The sequence below is a fragment of the Apiospora hydei genome (assembly GCF_038363865.1).
Source record: "Apiospora hydei strain CBS 114990 chromosome Unknown utg000009l_segment0_segment0, whole genome shotgun sequence".
Taxonomy (NCBI): Eukaryota; Fungi; Ascomycota; class Sordariomycetes; order Amphisphaeriales; family Apiosporaceae; genus Apiospora; species Apiospora hydei.
Genome location: NW_027117368.1, coordinates 5,554,618 through 5,569,920, shown reverse-complemented (window position 1 = coordinate 5,569,920; position 15,303 = coordinate 5,554,618). Strand labels below are relative to the sequence as shown.

Sequence of the window (15,303 nt, the reverse complement as noted above, 5' to 3'; positions counted from 1 at the left end):
GCATCTAGATTCCTTGGCTTGGACAGGGCGAGTGATCGCCAATTTCCCCCTGCATTGGTCGTGTATACTGCCTACGACCGACCTGGAAACCGAAACATGCTATATATTGGGCCGAGTCGCTGCCATCCTCAAGATTCTACTGCCACGGTCCATCGCACTTGATCAGTACACTCGTTTTATCGTCCTTTTCCCCAGTCACTCTTTTCACCCCCCAAGATGCAGGGAGTTCTCCTGCTCTCGCTGGCGGCGAGTGCCCTTGCTGCCCCTTCGCACCACAAGCGACAGACGGCCACCGGCAAGTCATGCAAGGCCAAGGACCCCGTCACCGAGATCCTCAAGAACCTGCCCGACGCCGGCGACTTCTGCTCTGCCTTCCTCGGTGAAACCCCGAGGTCGTCACCCTGACTGCCACCTCTTCCCTCGAGCCCGTCACCGTCCTCACCACCGAGGTCGTCACCCAGACCCAGGCCACGGATGCGGAGGAGCCCACCCAGACCGTCACCAGCCGCATCAGCGGCGACGTCACCGTCTTCTCCACCGCCTACACCACCCTGTCTGCCGATCCCTTCACCGTCACGGTCCAATCGACCGTGACCAAGGACGAGGAGGTCATCACCGGAGTCTACGACTCGGCCTTTTCCACTGTCACTAGCTTCGTGACCGGCTACCTGACCAACACCATCTACAGCACCGTGGAGAGCATCGAGACCGAGCAGTCGACCGCCGTGTCCACGGCCGTTGTTACCATCACCGAGACCGGTACCCAACGCGTCACAGACACTGTCTCCCTGTTCAATACCAAGTTTGTGACCGACACCAAGACCGAGGTTGTCACCGACACCGTGACCAACGTCGTCGTCGAGTTCGTCACTCTCAGCTTCACCAACACCGACACGGCCACGGAGACCAGCACCATCGCGGCCACGGCCACGGATACGACGGTCGAGACGTCCCTGCAAACCGCTGTGACTACCACCTACATTTACGGCGGCCAAACCGACGTGACCACCACCACCAACACGGGCACTACCACCGACAACACCATCACCACCACCGGCTACACCAGCAAGACTACCCAAGTCGTCACCCAGCCCACCACTACGTTCACGACCGTCATCCCCATCAAGCGCTCCGTCGTCAGCTCCCTGGCCGCGTCTGTGCTCTCCACCCCGTCAGCTTTGGCCTCGGTTCCCGCCGACAAGCTGTCCAGTGCCTGCTCGAAGCTGCAGACTTCGTCTTCTTCGGCCTCAGCCCAGACCGTCTACACCACCGAGGTTGGCTCCGCATCCACCGTATGTTCACCCCACACCCCCTTCCTAATGCCATTACAGAGAGAGCGGCTGCTGATGCGTAAACTTTCATAACACAGGTTACGGTTACCAACACGACGTACATCGAGCCCCCCTAAGGCTACCGTCTATGTCACTGAGATCTACACTGACCTCGTGACGACCGTCAACGGCGTCGTCTCCACCGTCTCGGGTGTCGTCGAGACCGTCACCGTGGACACTGTCGGCACTACCACCGCGCTGAGCGTCGTCACCTTCCACCAGCCCCTGACCGTCACTGTGACTGCCAACCCCACCACCATCGTGAGCGGCGACGTCACCAACCTGGCGACCACATACATCACCACGGTTGTCGTCGTCGACGTCACCGCGACTGCAACCGAAACCAGCCAGGCCACCACCACCGCGACCACCATTGACTTCACCTTGATCGAAGGCACCTCGACCCTGGTCAGCACTGTTCTGACTACCGCCAAGACCACCACGGACACGACCTTGGCTGTCACGACCGCGACCACCGGCGTCGTCACCGACACCACCACGACCGCGACCACCAACACTGAAACCACCGTCCAGGAAACCTCCTCGACCACCGTGACCGTTGTCGTGCCCACCACCGTGCCCGTGACCATGACCAGCTACTTCGGCGCCACCACCACCCTGCATGTGACCAAGACGGTCAACGCCACCCTGACCCAGACCGTATCGCAAACGGCCACGACCACCGTCGTGTCGACCACGACCTGCCCCCCAACCTCATCGTACACGGTGGCTTTGAGCCAACCACTGACGGCGTCACGCCCTGGACCAAGACCTCGAACCCTTTCAGCGGCTCTGGAGATTATTCATACGTCACCCCTGGCATCAACAGCGACAGGGCCGTCAAATTGTCCACGACCTCTTCTCTCATTTCTATGGGCAAGTCCGTGACCATATCGCAGACGTTCGCGACCACCAAGAACGCGGCGTACACCTTGGACTTCGACCTGATGCCCACCCAAAAAGGCTCCTCCAATACAGCCTTTGTTTGCAAGTTCACCAGCGGCTCCAGCACCAAGACCTTTACGTACACGCTGGGCGCGACGAACGTGGTCGCCCATCAGACAAACGGCTTCACCGCCGGCGGCTCATCCACCACGATGGAATGCACGCTGTCAGGGTCAGACAAGACCGGGTCCGGCGTGGTTGTCGACAACTTCCGGTTTGCCCTCCCTTGCGGCGGCCCCATTTAAGGCTCCCATCCCTTGCGGTCTGGCAGCATACGATGTAGCTCGATAATATCTTAATTCCCTAGAGGCCCCTTTGTATGTAATATACCTGCTATAATAAATATATACCGTATGTTGTTAGCCTTTCTCTCTTGCTTGTCGGGGATCCTGCCCACCATGTGAATCTAGAGGATTCTCGATCGCCACGTAGCCGCGTAGGAAACTTGGATGGGAGAGAAGGAACTGCTATATTCCTTCTTACGCGGCCCATCGAGGGGGACGCCAAATATCTGGGGACTTATATATCTTGGGTTTGCTCATATATGTTCAACTCACCCGCATTGTGCAAGCTCTTCCTCCACGTCTCAAATTATAGCCTATACCCTCGGAAAGGTGATCGCCACAGTATGCAAAAAGATGATCCTCCATCCTCATGACGTCTCCCAAAGAGTTAGCTGATTGAGTCGGCAATCCCTCTGACCTCGAGAAACATATCAATATTGGCCAAGTTGGGTGATGATTTTGTTGCCTGGCCCTATGTATTCTGATTCCCTACATACATCCTGCCCGTGGGCCTGCTTGCGACAGACAACAATATTCTTGGTCTTTACCACGCGGGAGTTTCATTTCTACCGGCAATATCGACTACCTAGTGAGCCCTGATCATCACCCCCATCCAATCTCACGTAGCCTCGCCAGATCGTATCTAATAAAACTAGAATCTCATTTCCACTATTAACATCTGCGCTCGCAGCATGAAGACTTCTCCGTATCACAGAGGAGACTGAATTTCCTCAATAGTTCTCTAAACATTGTTTAACTCACTATCCAGTACCAGCGCAGTCTGCAGTCACTGTTGCATTGTGTGACTATATTAGACAGGGAAGACCCGTCCGGACGCTCTCCAAGATAAAGCTAACCTAATACGTTTTCTCTCCTTGTCCCTCGTTGAAAGCTGGTCCTCCATCATCTCGAGAACCGGCTTCAGGTACTTAAATCCATGGGTCCGTGCTACCTGTTCTGCGGACATCTCGAAATACTCACGGTTCCCACAGCGGAACCGCGGAGAAGGCCTTCGAGCTGCCATGGCTCGGTATTCCTGCAGGAAATTGATGTCAAGTTTGTCTCGATGCGCCCTTGCAGAAGCAGGTTCCGAGTCGGGTCCTCCTAGGTCTTCGACTAGCAGCCTAATGAGATCTGGCTTCACTACGACATAGAGGGTATCGAGATCTGGAAGGAACTTCAGTAGCTCCTCCAGCCCCCTTTTTAGACCTCCATAGCGAAGTTGTTGTTCAAATTTCGTCAGGGTTGTGGTAGAACGTGGATCGGGCCATTCAATGCCGACGTATCGAAACGGCGTTGTGCCGCTGAGATGACGGCTTGGATATCCATGTCGTTGCAATGATATTACGTCGGTGTCGTTGAGGATGAGCAGGTCGTTGTGCGCATCGATGCAGTAAGGCAGACCTCGAAGCTCGATTGGGGTGTGAAGATGGCGACGGGGGGACCATAGGCAGCTTTGGCCACGGCTGCCGACATGCGACAAGTGACAAGTAATGTTGAGAGTGCGGATAGGAAGTGGTCCTCGTACCCTAAGTCACCAGGCACTGATATAAACGCCGGGGCCGACTCTTCTCTACCTTCGAGATGCGTCACTCTTGCGTGATACACTGTAGGCCTGGCCTCTGGTATTGCCATCTCCCAAATCATAAGTCACAGTTCTGGTGGGAGACAGGGGAATAAAACGAATTGATCCATGGTGAGTATGATATGCAAAATGGTGTATTTCTTGTAAAGATTTGTGGTTGTTTGGTGCGGTAAAGATTACGGAGTGGTGACCTGGCCCAAGAGAGAAAAAGGGGTGGGCTCTCCTGACGTGGTATGGGCAATTTATATTCTATCAGAAGGCCATAGGTGGGTATGCATGTTCCGCGTTGGCAACAGCCTTCTTTGAGCTTCGATTTTGGTTACACTTCAAGTTCTAATACGTGTTCAACTGACCAACAAACCTTGACATTGGTCGCAAACGTGGCCTGTCATGTTTTGAACATCTTTATCAGCTGTTATTCAACCTAAGAAAAAGGCGACGGGAATTATGTATAGTAAGTTAGTTTTGAGTGGTTTCCTCAATCCATTTGTTCAATTATGTTTCAGTTCCGCCAGTAGAGCCGTTCCAAACCTCATGTTGTAGTAACCTTTGACATAGAGTGTTGTAAACAGAGACATTCTGTTTCCAGGGTTGCTTTCAAATAGGTTACCTAGACCTGACCACGTAAGTATATTGGGACAGCAATTCTTTACTTTGAACAACACACAATAAGTTGGCCCCTGGGTTTGTCACTTCATATGTGATATGCATACTCTCTGCACCCTCCAATATCAAACCCTTTTGATATCCCACTCCACTTTCTTTTCCGACATACACGGGCCAATCTTGGGGCACCACGGTAAAGTACGCATGGTAGGGCCACTCCTGGTTTGGTTCAACCTGCCGGATATTGTAATCTCGAATGATTGTCGCGAGGATCTTGTTCAACTGTCAAGCGAGATGCTGAGAGAGTGCCATGAGAGTAACATATGAATCATTCAGGGTTGGTCTAATAGAAAGGTCGAATCAGGTTGACCTTACGGTGTTACACATAATTACACTCAAGGAACTGGTGACTAAGCAGGTGAACCTTCCATTGTGTTCTACCCCTGCAACATCTTCCCCTGCCATCGCTACATCATTTCCACCAGTGTGACTAAATTCCCGATTCTCGAGGTGTTCTAGCAGACCTCCCCTCGTGACTATCTTCAACTTCGCCTGCAGGCCCTACTCTACTATGGGCTCTGGCAGCCATCTCCGCCATCTTCATTCTATGCCACCCCATCGCCATCGCATACCACTGGGATACCAGCATCGAGGGCGGCCTTTGTGATGACGTCTTCGCCAGCTGGAAGAGCGTCGGCATCATCAGATATCCTTACCAATAACTTCATACCCGTTGTTTCCCCCCATACGAGTCGAGCTCGGATGCCTCTCTGCAGAAGGGCTGTCCCAATTGCTTACCCTCACGCCCGGCGTATTGTAATCACCCCTACGTTATACTGCATCTTACTGTTCCGGCAGATGCCCGGTCTCGGCAGCTACTTTCAACGACGAGGTCGTTCGTGCGCAATCTTTTACGTGCAAAAGCACTCCTAGTATATCGTCACTCATGACGACGGCGAAGAAGACAGATCTGAACAGCAGCAGCGAGAACCTCCGCCAGGTCAAAAGGGGTACTTCTGACCACGAACTGGGTCCTCAGGTCCCACCTGACAAGGCCGTCATGAGATGATATGTTTCGGCTACTCGACAAATTACAAACAAAGCAGTGGCCTGAAGGACTCGATTAATTAGTATGGTCGTTGAGGTTCAAAGAATTTCAGTGAAGCATTAGATCGTGTGTTGCATGGATACACATGAAGCGATAGACCGGACTTGAGTAAATAAGGCCTTGTCAAATCAAGATTTCGGTCGTCCTGTCAATAGTTTAGTTTGCACTTTATACTTTGCAACTGACTCGCGCGCCTCGGTTTTACCACCAATTAAGGCCAGATGGGGCGTCGAGGTTGGCAATGCAGGGGGGCGCGGCCGAAGTATCCACAGCCCTAGAATGCAAAACCAGTCCTCCAGGGGTCGGGACCTGCAACGCACATCCCGCGGAACGCTAAAAGGGACCTGCTGTACATACCTGCAGCTCTGCGGAACAGGTAAATCGTGCACCAAAGATCACACGTTTAAGGAACGAGATGTGAACATGTGTAACTGTGCGCTATGGCGTGAGATTGGCCAACCCAAGGCACGATGGCCGCTGGTTCAGGCAGGCAGCCATGGCCACACCAGGGGGTTGTTGGAGCCACCACGAACGACGGGTATGGGCGCCGCGGCTTCCATCACGATCGCATATCATGGTTATCGCCTTGGTTTCCAAAAAGGTAAGGCAATGAAGGACGTTGCAGTTCCCCGCCGGAACGGCATGATCGGCAATATATTATACTCTTGTCGCGAGTCAGTCAATAAGTATCACGAACCCGGATCGACGGTCCGCATCGCGAGTCCGCACTGGACAAGCGGAGGCTATCGCTTAACCAGATGGGCAAACGCAAACAGGTGGACTCGTCCAAGAGACTGCCCGCGTTTCGCGGCGATGCGATATGCGCGAACGTCGAGTCTGTGCATTCAGCATCTCCGCGGATCGTTGACGGGTGCAACCGACGTGCGGCGGCCCGGGCAGATCTCAGTAATGTGGTAATTACAGCATAGAACAAACAGGCTTACTTGCTTACTAATCTGCACACGGGTCTCGATGTTGAATGTTACTTTGATAACTATAGTGGTATAATGGTCAATACTATATAACATGAGAGTATTGGGCCAGTAAAATATGGCCTTGGTATCTTTGGGCCCGTAAGCCTATTTGTTAATCTGTCCATCCGTGAAATCCCGCACCTATGTAAATATCCAATTGTCCCAAACGTGCCCAACCCCCTTGCCATGATCTAGTTGTATTTGGGATAATGACTTGGTGCCCTTTCAAAAGTGACAGAGACATGGTCACTCCGGTGAATAACGCCCTCGGTCAGATCCTGTGTGCTTTCGGTCCTCGGGTTGGTGTCGCAGCCGTCTCCTCGTTTCCGGTGCTGATCTCCCTGATTCGACGAGACCAGCGTCGTGTTCACGCCGGGTCGCGAGCCGCGGTAGACTGCCGCGATGGCCGAGCGGACCCCGTGGTTGTGGCTGCCGCTCGAGACGTTCGGGTACTCGTAGGGGAGCATGATGCGGAGGCCCGAGGTGTAGCCCGTCAGGCTATCGATGAAGCTCTTGAGGCTCGGGATGCAGGCCGTCAGCACCGAGAGGTTGATGGAGACTTGGTGCCAGACCGTCGGGTTCACGGCGAGCCAGGTGACGTCGGCGCCGTTGCTGCCGTTGGTGACTTGCGGGCCTTGCACAATGCTGGGAAGTGCAATGAGTGGTACCCTTTAGTTTGTTTGGTTAGCAGGATTCCCCATGATGCGGATACCTAGGTCAAGGGGGCTTCGAAAGTCACAACGCCAAAAAGGGGAAGTGGGAATAACCTACAGGATGCGCGATCCGAACAAAATCGTAACAGTAGCCTTGACCGTTGACCGTGTCTGGACCTTCCACATCATAGCAATGGGCAAGACGCAGAGCCCCAAGTCCGTAATGACGCCCGCCACGGCGTTAAACATCCAGACCTCGCCTCCCCAAGAGCAGTGGCCGAGAGAGGCTGCCGACCATGGCTCGGCCAGCACACCGCCCAGGCCACATTGCAATGACAGACCGAAGACGCCCACGACGGAGCAGAGGATGATGAGCGAGAAGAGAAATCGGTTCGCGTCAAAGAGATGGTTCTGGTTGATGCCGTGCACGGTCTGCTTGTGGCTCCAGGGGTACGCCTGGTTCGAGATGACGCTAATCAGCAGCGAGACGGAGATCTTGGCGCAGGTCTGCGCGAACAAGGACAAGAGATCGGCGGCGAAGGTGAGCTAAGCAACAGTCAATGTTAGTCAGTATGTATGTAAGCAGATCAAATCCCACAACACAGCTAAGTCACGGTGGTGATTCCCCCTTTTTTTGGACGGTTTTGTCCAGTAACAACTACCGACTGACGTAGTGATGTGTTGTCGGGGGAATCCACCAAACATGCGTCCCAAAAGAGTAGGTGAATAGTAGATCTTCCGCCCTACCTGGTTGAATCGCCGTATTTGCTCTTTGGAAAGCTTGTCCAGATGGCTCCCCTAGGCCCGAATTGCACGAAAGGACGACGCATGCCGTCTGGGCCACGAGCAGCAGGGTGCTGACGATCAGGACAATGTCGTGAAGCTTGACGGTGGTCCACTTGAAGCGCAGGACGTTCTTGGCGATGACGGCGAGGACGGCGTAGGCGAAGAAGATGAGCGACGGGACGACGACGTAGGCGGCGTGGTTGTCGTCGCTGACGGGGTAGAGCGGCTCGTACTCGTTCAGGTCGAGTGGCTGCTCCATAGTTGGTGGCATTAAGCCATGCCACGCGAGTTGGGATCTCTGTCTCTCACACGAGTCCAAGTCCAAGTCTAAGCCCAGGTCAGGGAGGCGGGGAGACTGGGCGGAGTGTGTGTTGGAATTGTTCGATCGGGGGAGCGAGCGGGAGGGAAGGGAAAGGTTCAGATGCGATGGGGAAACCAAAAACATTAAAACCGTCTTTTCGAGGAGGAGCATGTCGACCTAATCTATGCTGATCACTTTGGCCTCCGATCGGTTAATGCACGCCTGGATCTCTTCCGTTCCTTGCTTGCATCATGCCCAGTCTGTTTCTCTTTCTATTTGCAACCGGGAGCCTGGGCGCCGCCTCGTGCCTCGTGTCTTGTGTAACTCTGGATCTCTTTTGGCAGGGGAGGAGAGTGAGTGCCTGGGGTGGTGTCATTGTTGCTCGACCATTTTGTGCGCTGCTCTGGGCAAGAGCTCTGTCTCTCGGTTGGGCTTCCGGCCACATATCACCTTGCATAAGTGTATCAGTTGCCGGGAATCGGCAGTGCTGACTGTGTCTCGGTACGGCTGATACCGTGATTGGCAGGCCCATTGACCATCGCAGTCCACTCATAAGCGTATTGTGTCATTCTTATTAATGCCTGCCCAACCAACGGCACTTTCTCTTTCCTGGTACCGACCTTTGCGATTCGTTATTCGACTTGCCCAATTACGAGCAGCAACAGCCTGTGCATACACAAATGACCGAAATACATACGCACCAATTACATTTACCATGGGCGGGCAGTTTTGTGCATGGCAACGCTACGTCGAAAAAAACAACCCTGCCCAGACAGAGCCTAGACTCCTTCTGGGCCCAATCCCATCGTCGGGCACCACCCCTGCTTGTTTTGCCCTGCCTGCTGCAATTTCCACCACCCCCGCGCCCTGCTGGCCCCTACTGGCCCCTAGCCCCCTGGGCAGGCGTGCGGACCGCGGCGGGATCGTAGCCTGTCAGAAGTTTCTTTTCTTCCCTCCATGCGCGCCGCGCCGCGGACCCAAGAAAGTCGACCGTGGATGTTTGCTTACCTAGGTACGTATGCGCAACATTGTGCCAATGCGCGCGGGATCAATCAAGATCTCATCAATCGCAGCAAACCACAGCCTGGCTGCCCAAATCTGCAATCTGCTGTTCCTAACCGAACCTCAGCCAGGCACCCATCTTTTATGGTTTTCATGGGTTTTGTTTTTTGCCTTTTCTATGGGGTCGAACATTCAGGCGCCCCAGAAATTTGGCCCCAGAAGGCATCTGAGCCTAGTGAGCTACAACCAGAATGGGACAAGAGCGACAGCCGACAGCCCAGAGTCCTGGCAGGGGTATCATCGAATTGGCCGAGCGACCTCCAGAGGGGATTGGGGGACTCCAGGCCTCAGCGAACGGGAACGTTGCAGACCGCTTTTGCCCATCGGCGAAACTCCCCAAAGCAGACTCGGCAGTTCAGCAATGAGACGATGGCCAGCACCATCTCGTACAGCTTGCATGGGCTGGAGGCATGATTGACTCATGTTATATTTCGCCGGACTATGTGTTCGAGCAGGGCTCTGGACGTGAGGCGTCCGCTTCGTAACGGTCGTACCCAATCACATCGCTGACCTCGCAGGCAGCGCAAGGCAGTCTTGTTCCCCTGCCTGCCTTGCGAACTTACCTAAGCCTGTCGCCGGATATCCCCCGGGCTCTGCTGTGCCGCACTCGGGGTCGTCTTGGTCTTACTAATATGTGCAGACTTTGCCTCTCTCCCCTCTAGGGCCGAAGATATTTCCTATTTAGAAACAGCCGACATGAGGCCTGCCGACCTGCACCCACCGAACGGCCAATTATAGCATGGCCAGACACGAACAGGAAATGATCAGGGGACCGCAGGACGCAAGATACCCTGCGTAGCAGTGCATCTGTCGCAGTGGTCATATACCTATGCAGCAATCCCCCACGTGACTCGCCCCCTCACAGTCGCAGGTAGTTGCAGCGAGCGTGGCAGAAACGACAGAAAACTTCCATGCGCCGCCGCATCCCAGGACATTTCGTTTGATCGTCTCCTTTGGTATCACTTCGCTTTGATCCCTTCTTGCCCTCCCCTTCCCCAAACTCTATTTAGGACGGGTTGACGTTGCCGATCACCCTCCTTCTCCGTCTTCGTCTCTCCGCCTCCCCGACAAAATAACGATGGACAAGGAGGACTTCATCGAGCTGCGCTCGAGGGCAGCCCGGGACGATGGCGGCGGCAAGACCAAGGACAGCTCCTCGACGACAGTCCAAGCCACCCACGACAAGAGCGATAGCTCCGGCTTCTCCGGCTCTATCGCCGACGAGGCGGTGCACAACCAGACCCGGACGCGCCGCCTCTTCTCCATGTCGCAGCTCTTCGCCTTCTCGCTGACCTACATGGGCACCTGGGAGGGCTGGAACGTCAACATGACGTCGGCCCTGCTCAACGGCGGGCCGCGCGCCCTCTTCTTCGGCGCCTTCCTCGCCCTCGCCGGCGCCTGGGCTCAGGCCGCCTCCGTCGCCGAGATGGCCTCGCTCCAGCCCGTCGCCGGCGCGCAGTACCACTGGACGTACCACCTCGCGCCCAGGCGCGTGCGGCGCTTCATGTGCTATCTGCAGGGGTGGGCGACGTGGTTCGGGTACGTCGCGCTGCTGGCGAGTATTGCGAATAGTGTCGTCATTCAGCTCGAGGCACTTATTGCATTTAATCATCCGAACTACGTGCCGGGCGGGTGGCATACGTCGGTTATGGTCATTGGGCTTTGCGTTGGTGAGGGTTTGCTCAATATGTTTGCGTTCAAGCTCGTGCCTTGGGTCGAGATGACGGGTGGTGTGCTCCATGTCGCCATGTTCATCGTCTTCATCATCCTCTTCCCTGTCATGGGGACTCGGCACAACTCCGACATCCTCTTCCTCGACAGCACCGCTTCCGGATGGGTGGACAAGCCTGGCGTGTCGTGGAATTTGGGCATGATCACCTTGACTTGGGCTTTGACAGGTACGTTTTCCTCGAGATTTTGCGCATATAAAACCCATCACATGGTATTAGGTGGCTAACAGTGATCTCTCCATAATAGGTTTCGACAGCGCCATCCACATGAGCGAAGAGACCAAAGCCGCCAAGTCCGCCGTCCCGCGCGCCATCTTCTGGTCCATCTTCATGAACAGCCTGATGGGCCTGGTCTACATCTCCGTCTTCCTGATCGCCATGGGTCCCGTCGACGAGGTCATGAGCGCCTCCATGCCCCTGATCCACGTCATCATGCGGACGGTCCGGTCTGAGCGTGCGACCACGGCCCTGTACTCGCTCTACTGGTTCAACGGCATCGCCAGCAACTTGGCCAGCATCGCGTCGGTCTCAAGGCTGACGTGGGCTTGGTCGCGTGACGGGGGTTGCCGATTTACTTCTCCTACGTAAGTCTGACTTGATGCTGTTCAGTGGTAGTGCTGTGCGTGACTTGCTCTTGCTAACTTCTGCCCCCTTCGTCAGATCGACCCCAAGCTCCGCGTCCCCGCCCGCGCCCTCTGCCTCACCGTCGTCCTCGTCAGCCTGCTGTGCCTGCTCAACATCGGCGGCACGACCTTCATCGTCTTCGGCGCCATCACGGGCCTGACCTGCTGGGCCCTGTACTTTAGCTACGCCATCTGCTTCGTCAGCATCATCTCGGCACGCTTCGACCAGGAAGGGGCGGGCTCAAGCTCGGCAGCTGGAACCTGGGCCGGTTCGGGCTCGCCATCAACTGCTTCGCGCTCGTCTACACGCTCTACATCATGGTCTGGCTGCCGTTCCCGCAGAGCACGCCCGTCGACGCGGCGGGCATGAACTACTGCGCGCCCATGGTCGGGTTCGTGCTGATCTTCACGCTCGGGATGTGGTTCGGCTGGGCCAGGAAGAATTGGCCCGGGCCCAATGTCAAGATTCGCGATTTCGTCATTGCGCAGACTTCTTAATAGCATGCGCTCGCCACTTTTCCCATGTCGGAGCATAGGTTGCGATTATCCAAACACGTATGGTATGTATTAAGATAGGGGATGTCAATGTTCCCCGCGACATTGCAATGTATATAGACAACGCGTCATGACACGTTGAAATTGGCAATGAGCGTGCCATATTTTCTGTACATAAACGAACCAATTACCATATACGGTCAGCCCATCCCATCATCCATTTGCCATTAAGATCCAGCCGCCAAGTGTCGCTTAGGTTCCGTCCGATATTTGGGACCATCTGTGTTTCGAAACTGCCGATTACTTCATGCTTTCCAGGGAGCTGTTGGCGATTGTGGCCTGACTGCGCAATACCACCCCATATCGACTGTAACGTCGCCCAAGATACAGTAACAGTCATAAAACCGTTTCTAGAAGCATGGTTCCTAATCGCAAGACCCGTTCTATTGGGATCAACGCGAAAGGATGAAAATCTGATAGGGACGGCGCAGTGAGAGTCCATGGATAATGCTGGTCGGATGGAAGAGCCAAGCCCAGCGAACACCACGCGTAAGCTACACGCGACATCGATCCTGGAGTGGCGCAGATAAACTGTCATTACAGATATTCAGGCGCGACTCGATGTGTTCTCTGTCGCAAGTGGTGTCGCCAGAACTCGACAGCATCGAAGGCGCTTCTCAAGTCCTTGATTTGATGCGTCTGCCATTCATCTATCATGGCGGGTGTGCGTCTGCCGATGGGTCACGTTCGTCGACATTCTCGTCATTAAACACATGTGATGGACTAAGCTCAAGCGAAAGCTGCGAACTCCTCGTCTCTTCATGAAGTTTCGTTGGGTATTATATAATAAAATGATTAATCACCGGTGCGCTGTGTCAGGCAACTCATATAGCGTAGTATTTGGCATCTCGTGTGCCGTCTCCCGTGGTGAGTCGTCGATGAGGTGCCTCTCGTGTGACGTAGGAAGCTCCTGAGGCGGCCACTGATTCTGGGATGGTGGTTGCTGCCATTGATTTTGCTGTGCCCACTGCTCCTGTTGCGACGGCCATTGCTGGTCCGGCTCCGGTGCGTACTTCGGTATAGACTGCCACTGCGCGCTCTCGGTCGCTGCCGCTGCCGCCGCCGCCTCCTCCTTCTTCTGTCGCTTCTTCTTCTGGCGTCCCAGCACACACCAGCCTACCAGAAACCCGGTAATGGCGACGATCGGTAGGATGACGCCCATCGTGATCTTGGCGCCGGTGCTCATGCCGGTCCAGTCCTTCTTCTGCTCCTTTTCGGAGCCAGAGGTCGATGTCGCGGCTTCGGTGGGTGGACCCTCATCCGGTCGGTTCGGGGGCGTGGTCGCCGTTGGCGCTGGTGTCCCGGCCGCCGTCGCACCCGAGGGAATCGCATCCGAGTCGCCGCCGGTGGTGATGTTGAAGTAGTGGCACCAATCATCGTACGTGTCTTTGCTTTCGTCCCAGAGCGCGAGCTGGAACATGTTCGATACACCGAGGTCTTTGCCGGTAGACACCTGCCATTTCCAAGAAGTCAAGTCGACCATTCCCTCTGAAGCGGCATCAGGTTAATACGAAGCGCCGAGATTGATATGGCAGACAGGGAAACATACGGGTAATGGTTTCTGCTTCGCCGAAGAAGATGCTGCCTGATGTCAAGTTTACTTGATACAGCTGCAGCGACGCTTTCCGGCCTTCGACGCCGGGTGTCCATGATATCGAAAGATTATATCCAATGGGGTATTCGCTATTGGACCGGTAGTCGCGCATGGATCCATATCTCGGAGGGCTAATGAAGTTCATCACAGCCACGGCGTACGGTAGCCATAGCGAAAAGGCGAAAAAGAGGGAGGCACGCATGATGGCGATACTCAATCCAAGTCAAATCAGCCAGAGGATATCATAACGCGCCCGGTCGGAGTTGCAAAAGGGAACAAGGTAAGCGAAACGCAGGAACAGTGAGAGCGCGGATGCTTTACGGCAGCACTGAAAGAGAGAGAAGAGAGAAACAGAGAGAGAAAGCAACGTAATGCATGCAACCATGGGGCATTGTCTTCAGGTGTATAGCCTGGTAAATAGATGCTGCAGTGGAACTGTCGGTTCCTTTACGACATGGGTTTGTATGGCTGCTTTGCCGCCCGGTATGGTCGCCTGCATGCTGCTGGCGATCGTGTCCAGGCTGTTGGTTCCATCGCGACAACAGCCCCCAATCATGCCAGCCTGGCTGCCTCAAGCCGGTGCGGCTGTCGCAACGTCATAAAGATGCGATCATCTCTCCTGATGAAGCATTTCTTCCCAATTCGATAACTCTTTCTGCTCGCAAAGCAATCAGCGACCTTGGGAGAAGGCAAGTGATGCTGCGTGGATGTCCTGCAGTTGTGCGGCGCAGCAGCCAAAGCGAAGGCAGAATTCCCACCCAAGCCAACTTTCATTTTGCCTAGTGCTGACAGCTAGCCGCCGATCGGGCCCTCAATCGGTCGGTATTGGCCCCAAAGGATGGCCCAGGGGGTTTTGCCCTTGGCCACGAAGTCGTCGCGATGATGAAACATAGAGCCATGCAGTTGGTTCTACACGTAAGCATTTGCATCCTTCGGAAAACGAAAAGAGGGAAAGAAGGAAGGTTGAAAGAAAGGCACCAAAAACGCACAGCCGCAGACAGGTTGGTTTTGCGTCCGGCGTCAGGGCCTAGAGAGGGCCCTGCAAATGAGGGGGTCTTGGGAGATGGGTCCAAATATTGGCCAAGAGAACAGAGCCCTCACGAAACTGGGTCTGATAATGCAGACCGTCGTCATGTCGCTTGATTTTCCTCTCCAATGCAATGGGG

At 54.9% G+C, this 15,303-nt stretch overlaps 4 protein-coding genes across 4 annotated transcripts; 2 read left to right on the top strand and 2 right to left on the bottom strand.

The window, feature by feature from the left end:
- Nucleotides 1-216: 216 nt before the first annotated feature.
- On the top strand, nt 217-2,521 carry PG997_013564 (uncharacterized protein; the record flags this gene model as incomplete). The annotated part of the gene is made up of 4 exons (XM_066817878.1): nt 217-395; nt 506-1,292; nt 1,410-1,883; nt 1,928-2,521. 4 exons carry the CDS (start codon nt 217-219, stop codon nt 2,519-2,521), a joined length of 2,034 nt encoding a protein of 677 aa, XP_066663570.1.
- Nucleotides 2,522-7,024: 4,503 nt separating this feature from the next.
- Nucleotides 7,025-8,531, bottom strand: PG997_013563 (uncharacterized protein; the record flags this gene model as incomplete). Its single annotated transcript, XM_066817877.1, has 3 exons — nt 7,025-7,502; nt 7,605-8,032; nt 8,157-8,531. 3 exons carry the CDS (start codon nt 8,529-8,531, stop codon nt 7,025-7,027), a joined length of 1,281 nt encoding a protein of 426 aa, XP_066663569.1.
- Nucleotides 8,532-10,713: 2,182 nt separating this feature from the next.
- On the top strand, nt 10,714-12,486 carry PG997_013562 (uncharacterized protein; the record flags this gene model as incomplete). The annotated part of the gene is made up of 4 exons (XM_066817876.1): nt 10,714-11,533; nt 11,613-11,890; nt 12,026-12,162; nt 12,222-12,486. 4 exons carry the CDS (start codon nt 10,714-10,716, stop codon nt 12,484-12,486), a joined length of 1,500 nt encoding a protein of 499 aa, XP_066663568.1.
- Nucleotides 12,487-13,342: 856 nt separating this feature from the next.
- On the bottom strand, nt 13,343-14,339 carry PG997_013561 (uncharacterized protein; the record flags this gene model as incomplete). The annotated part of the gene is made up of 2 exons (XM_066817875.1): nt 13,343-14,031; nt 14,093-14,339. 2 exons carry the CDS (start codon nt 14,337-14,339, stop codon nt 13,343-13,345), a joined length of 936 nt encoding a protein of 311 aa, XP_066663567.1.
- Between the last annotated feature and the right edge of the window lie 964 nt (nt 14,340-15,303).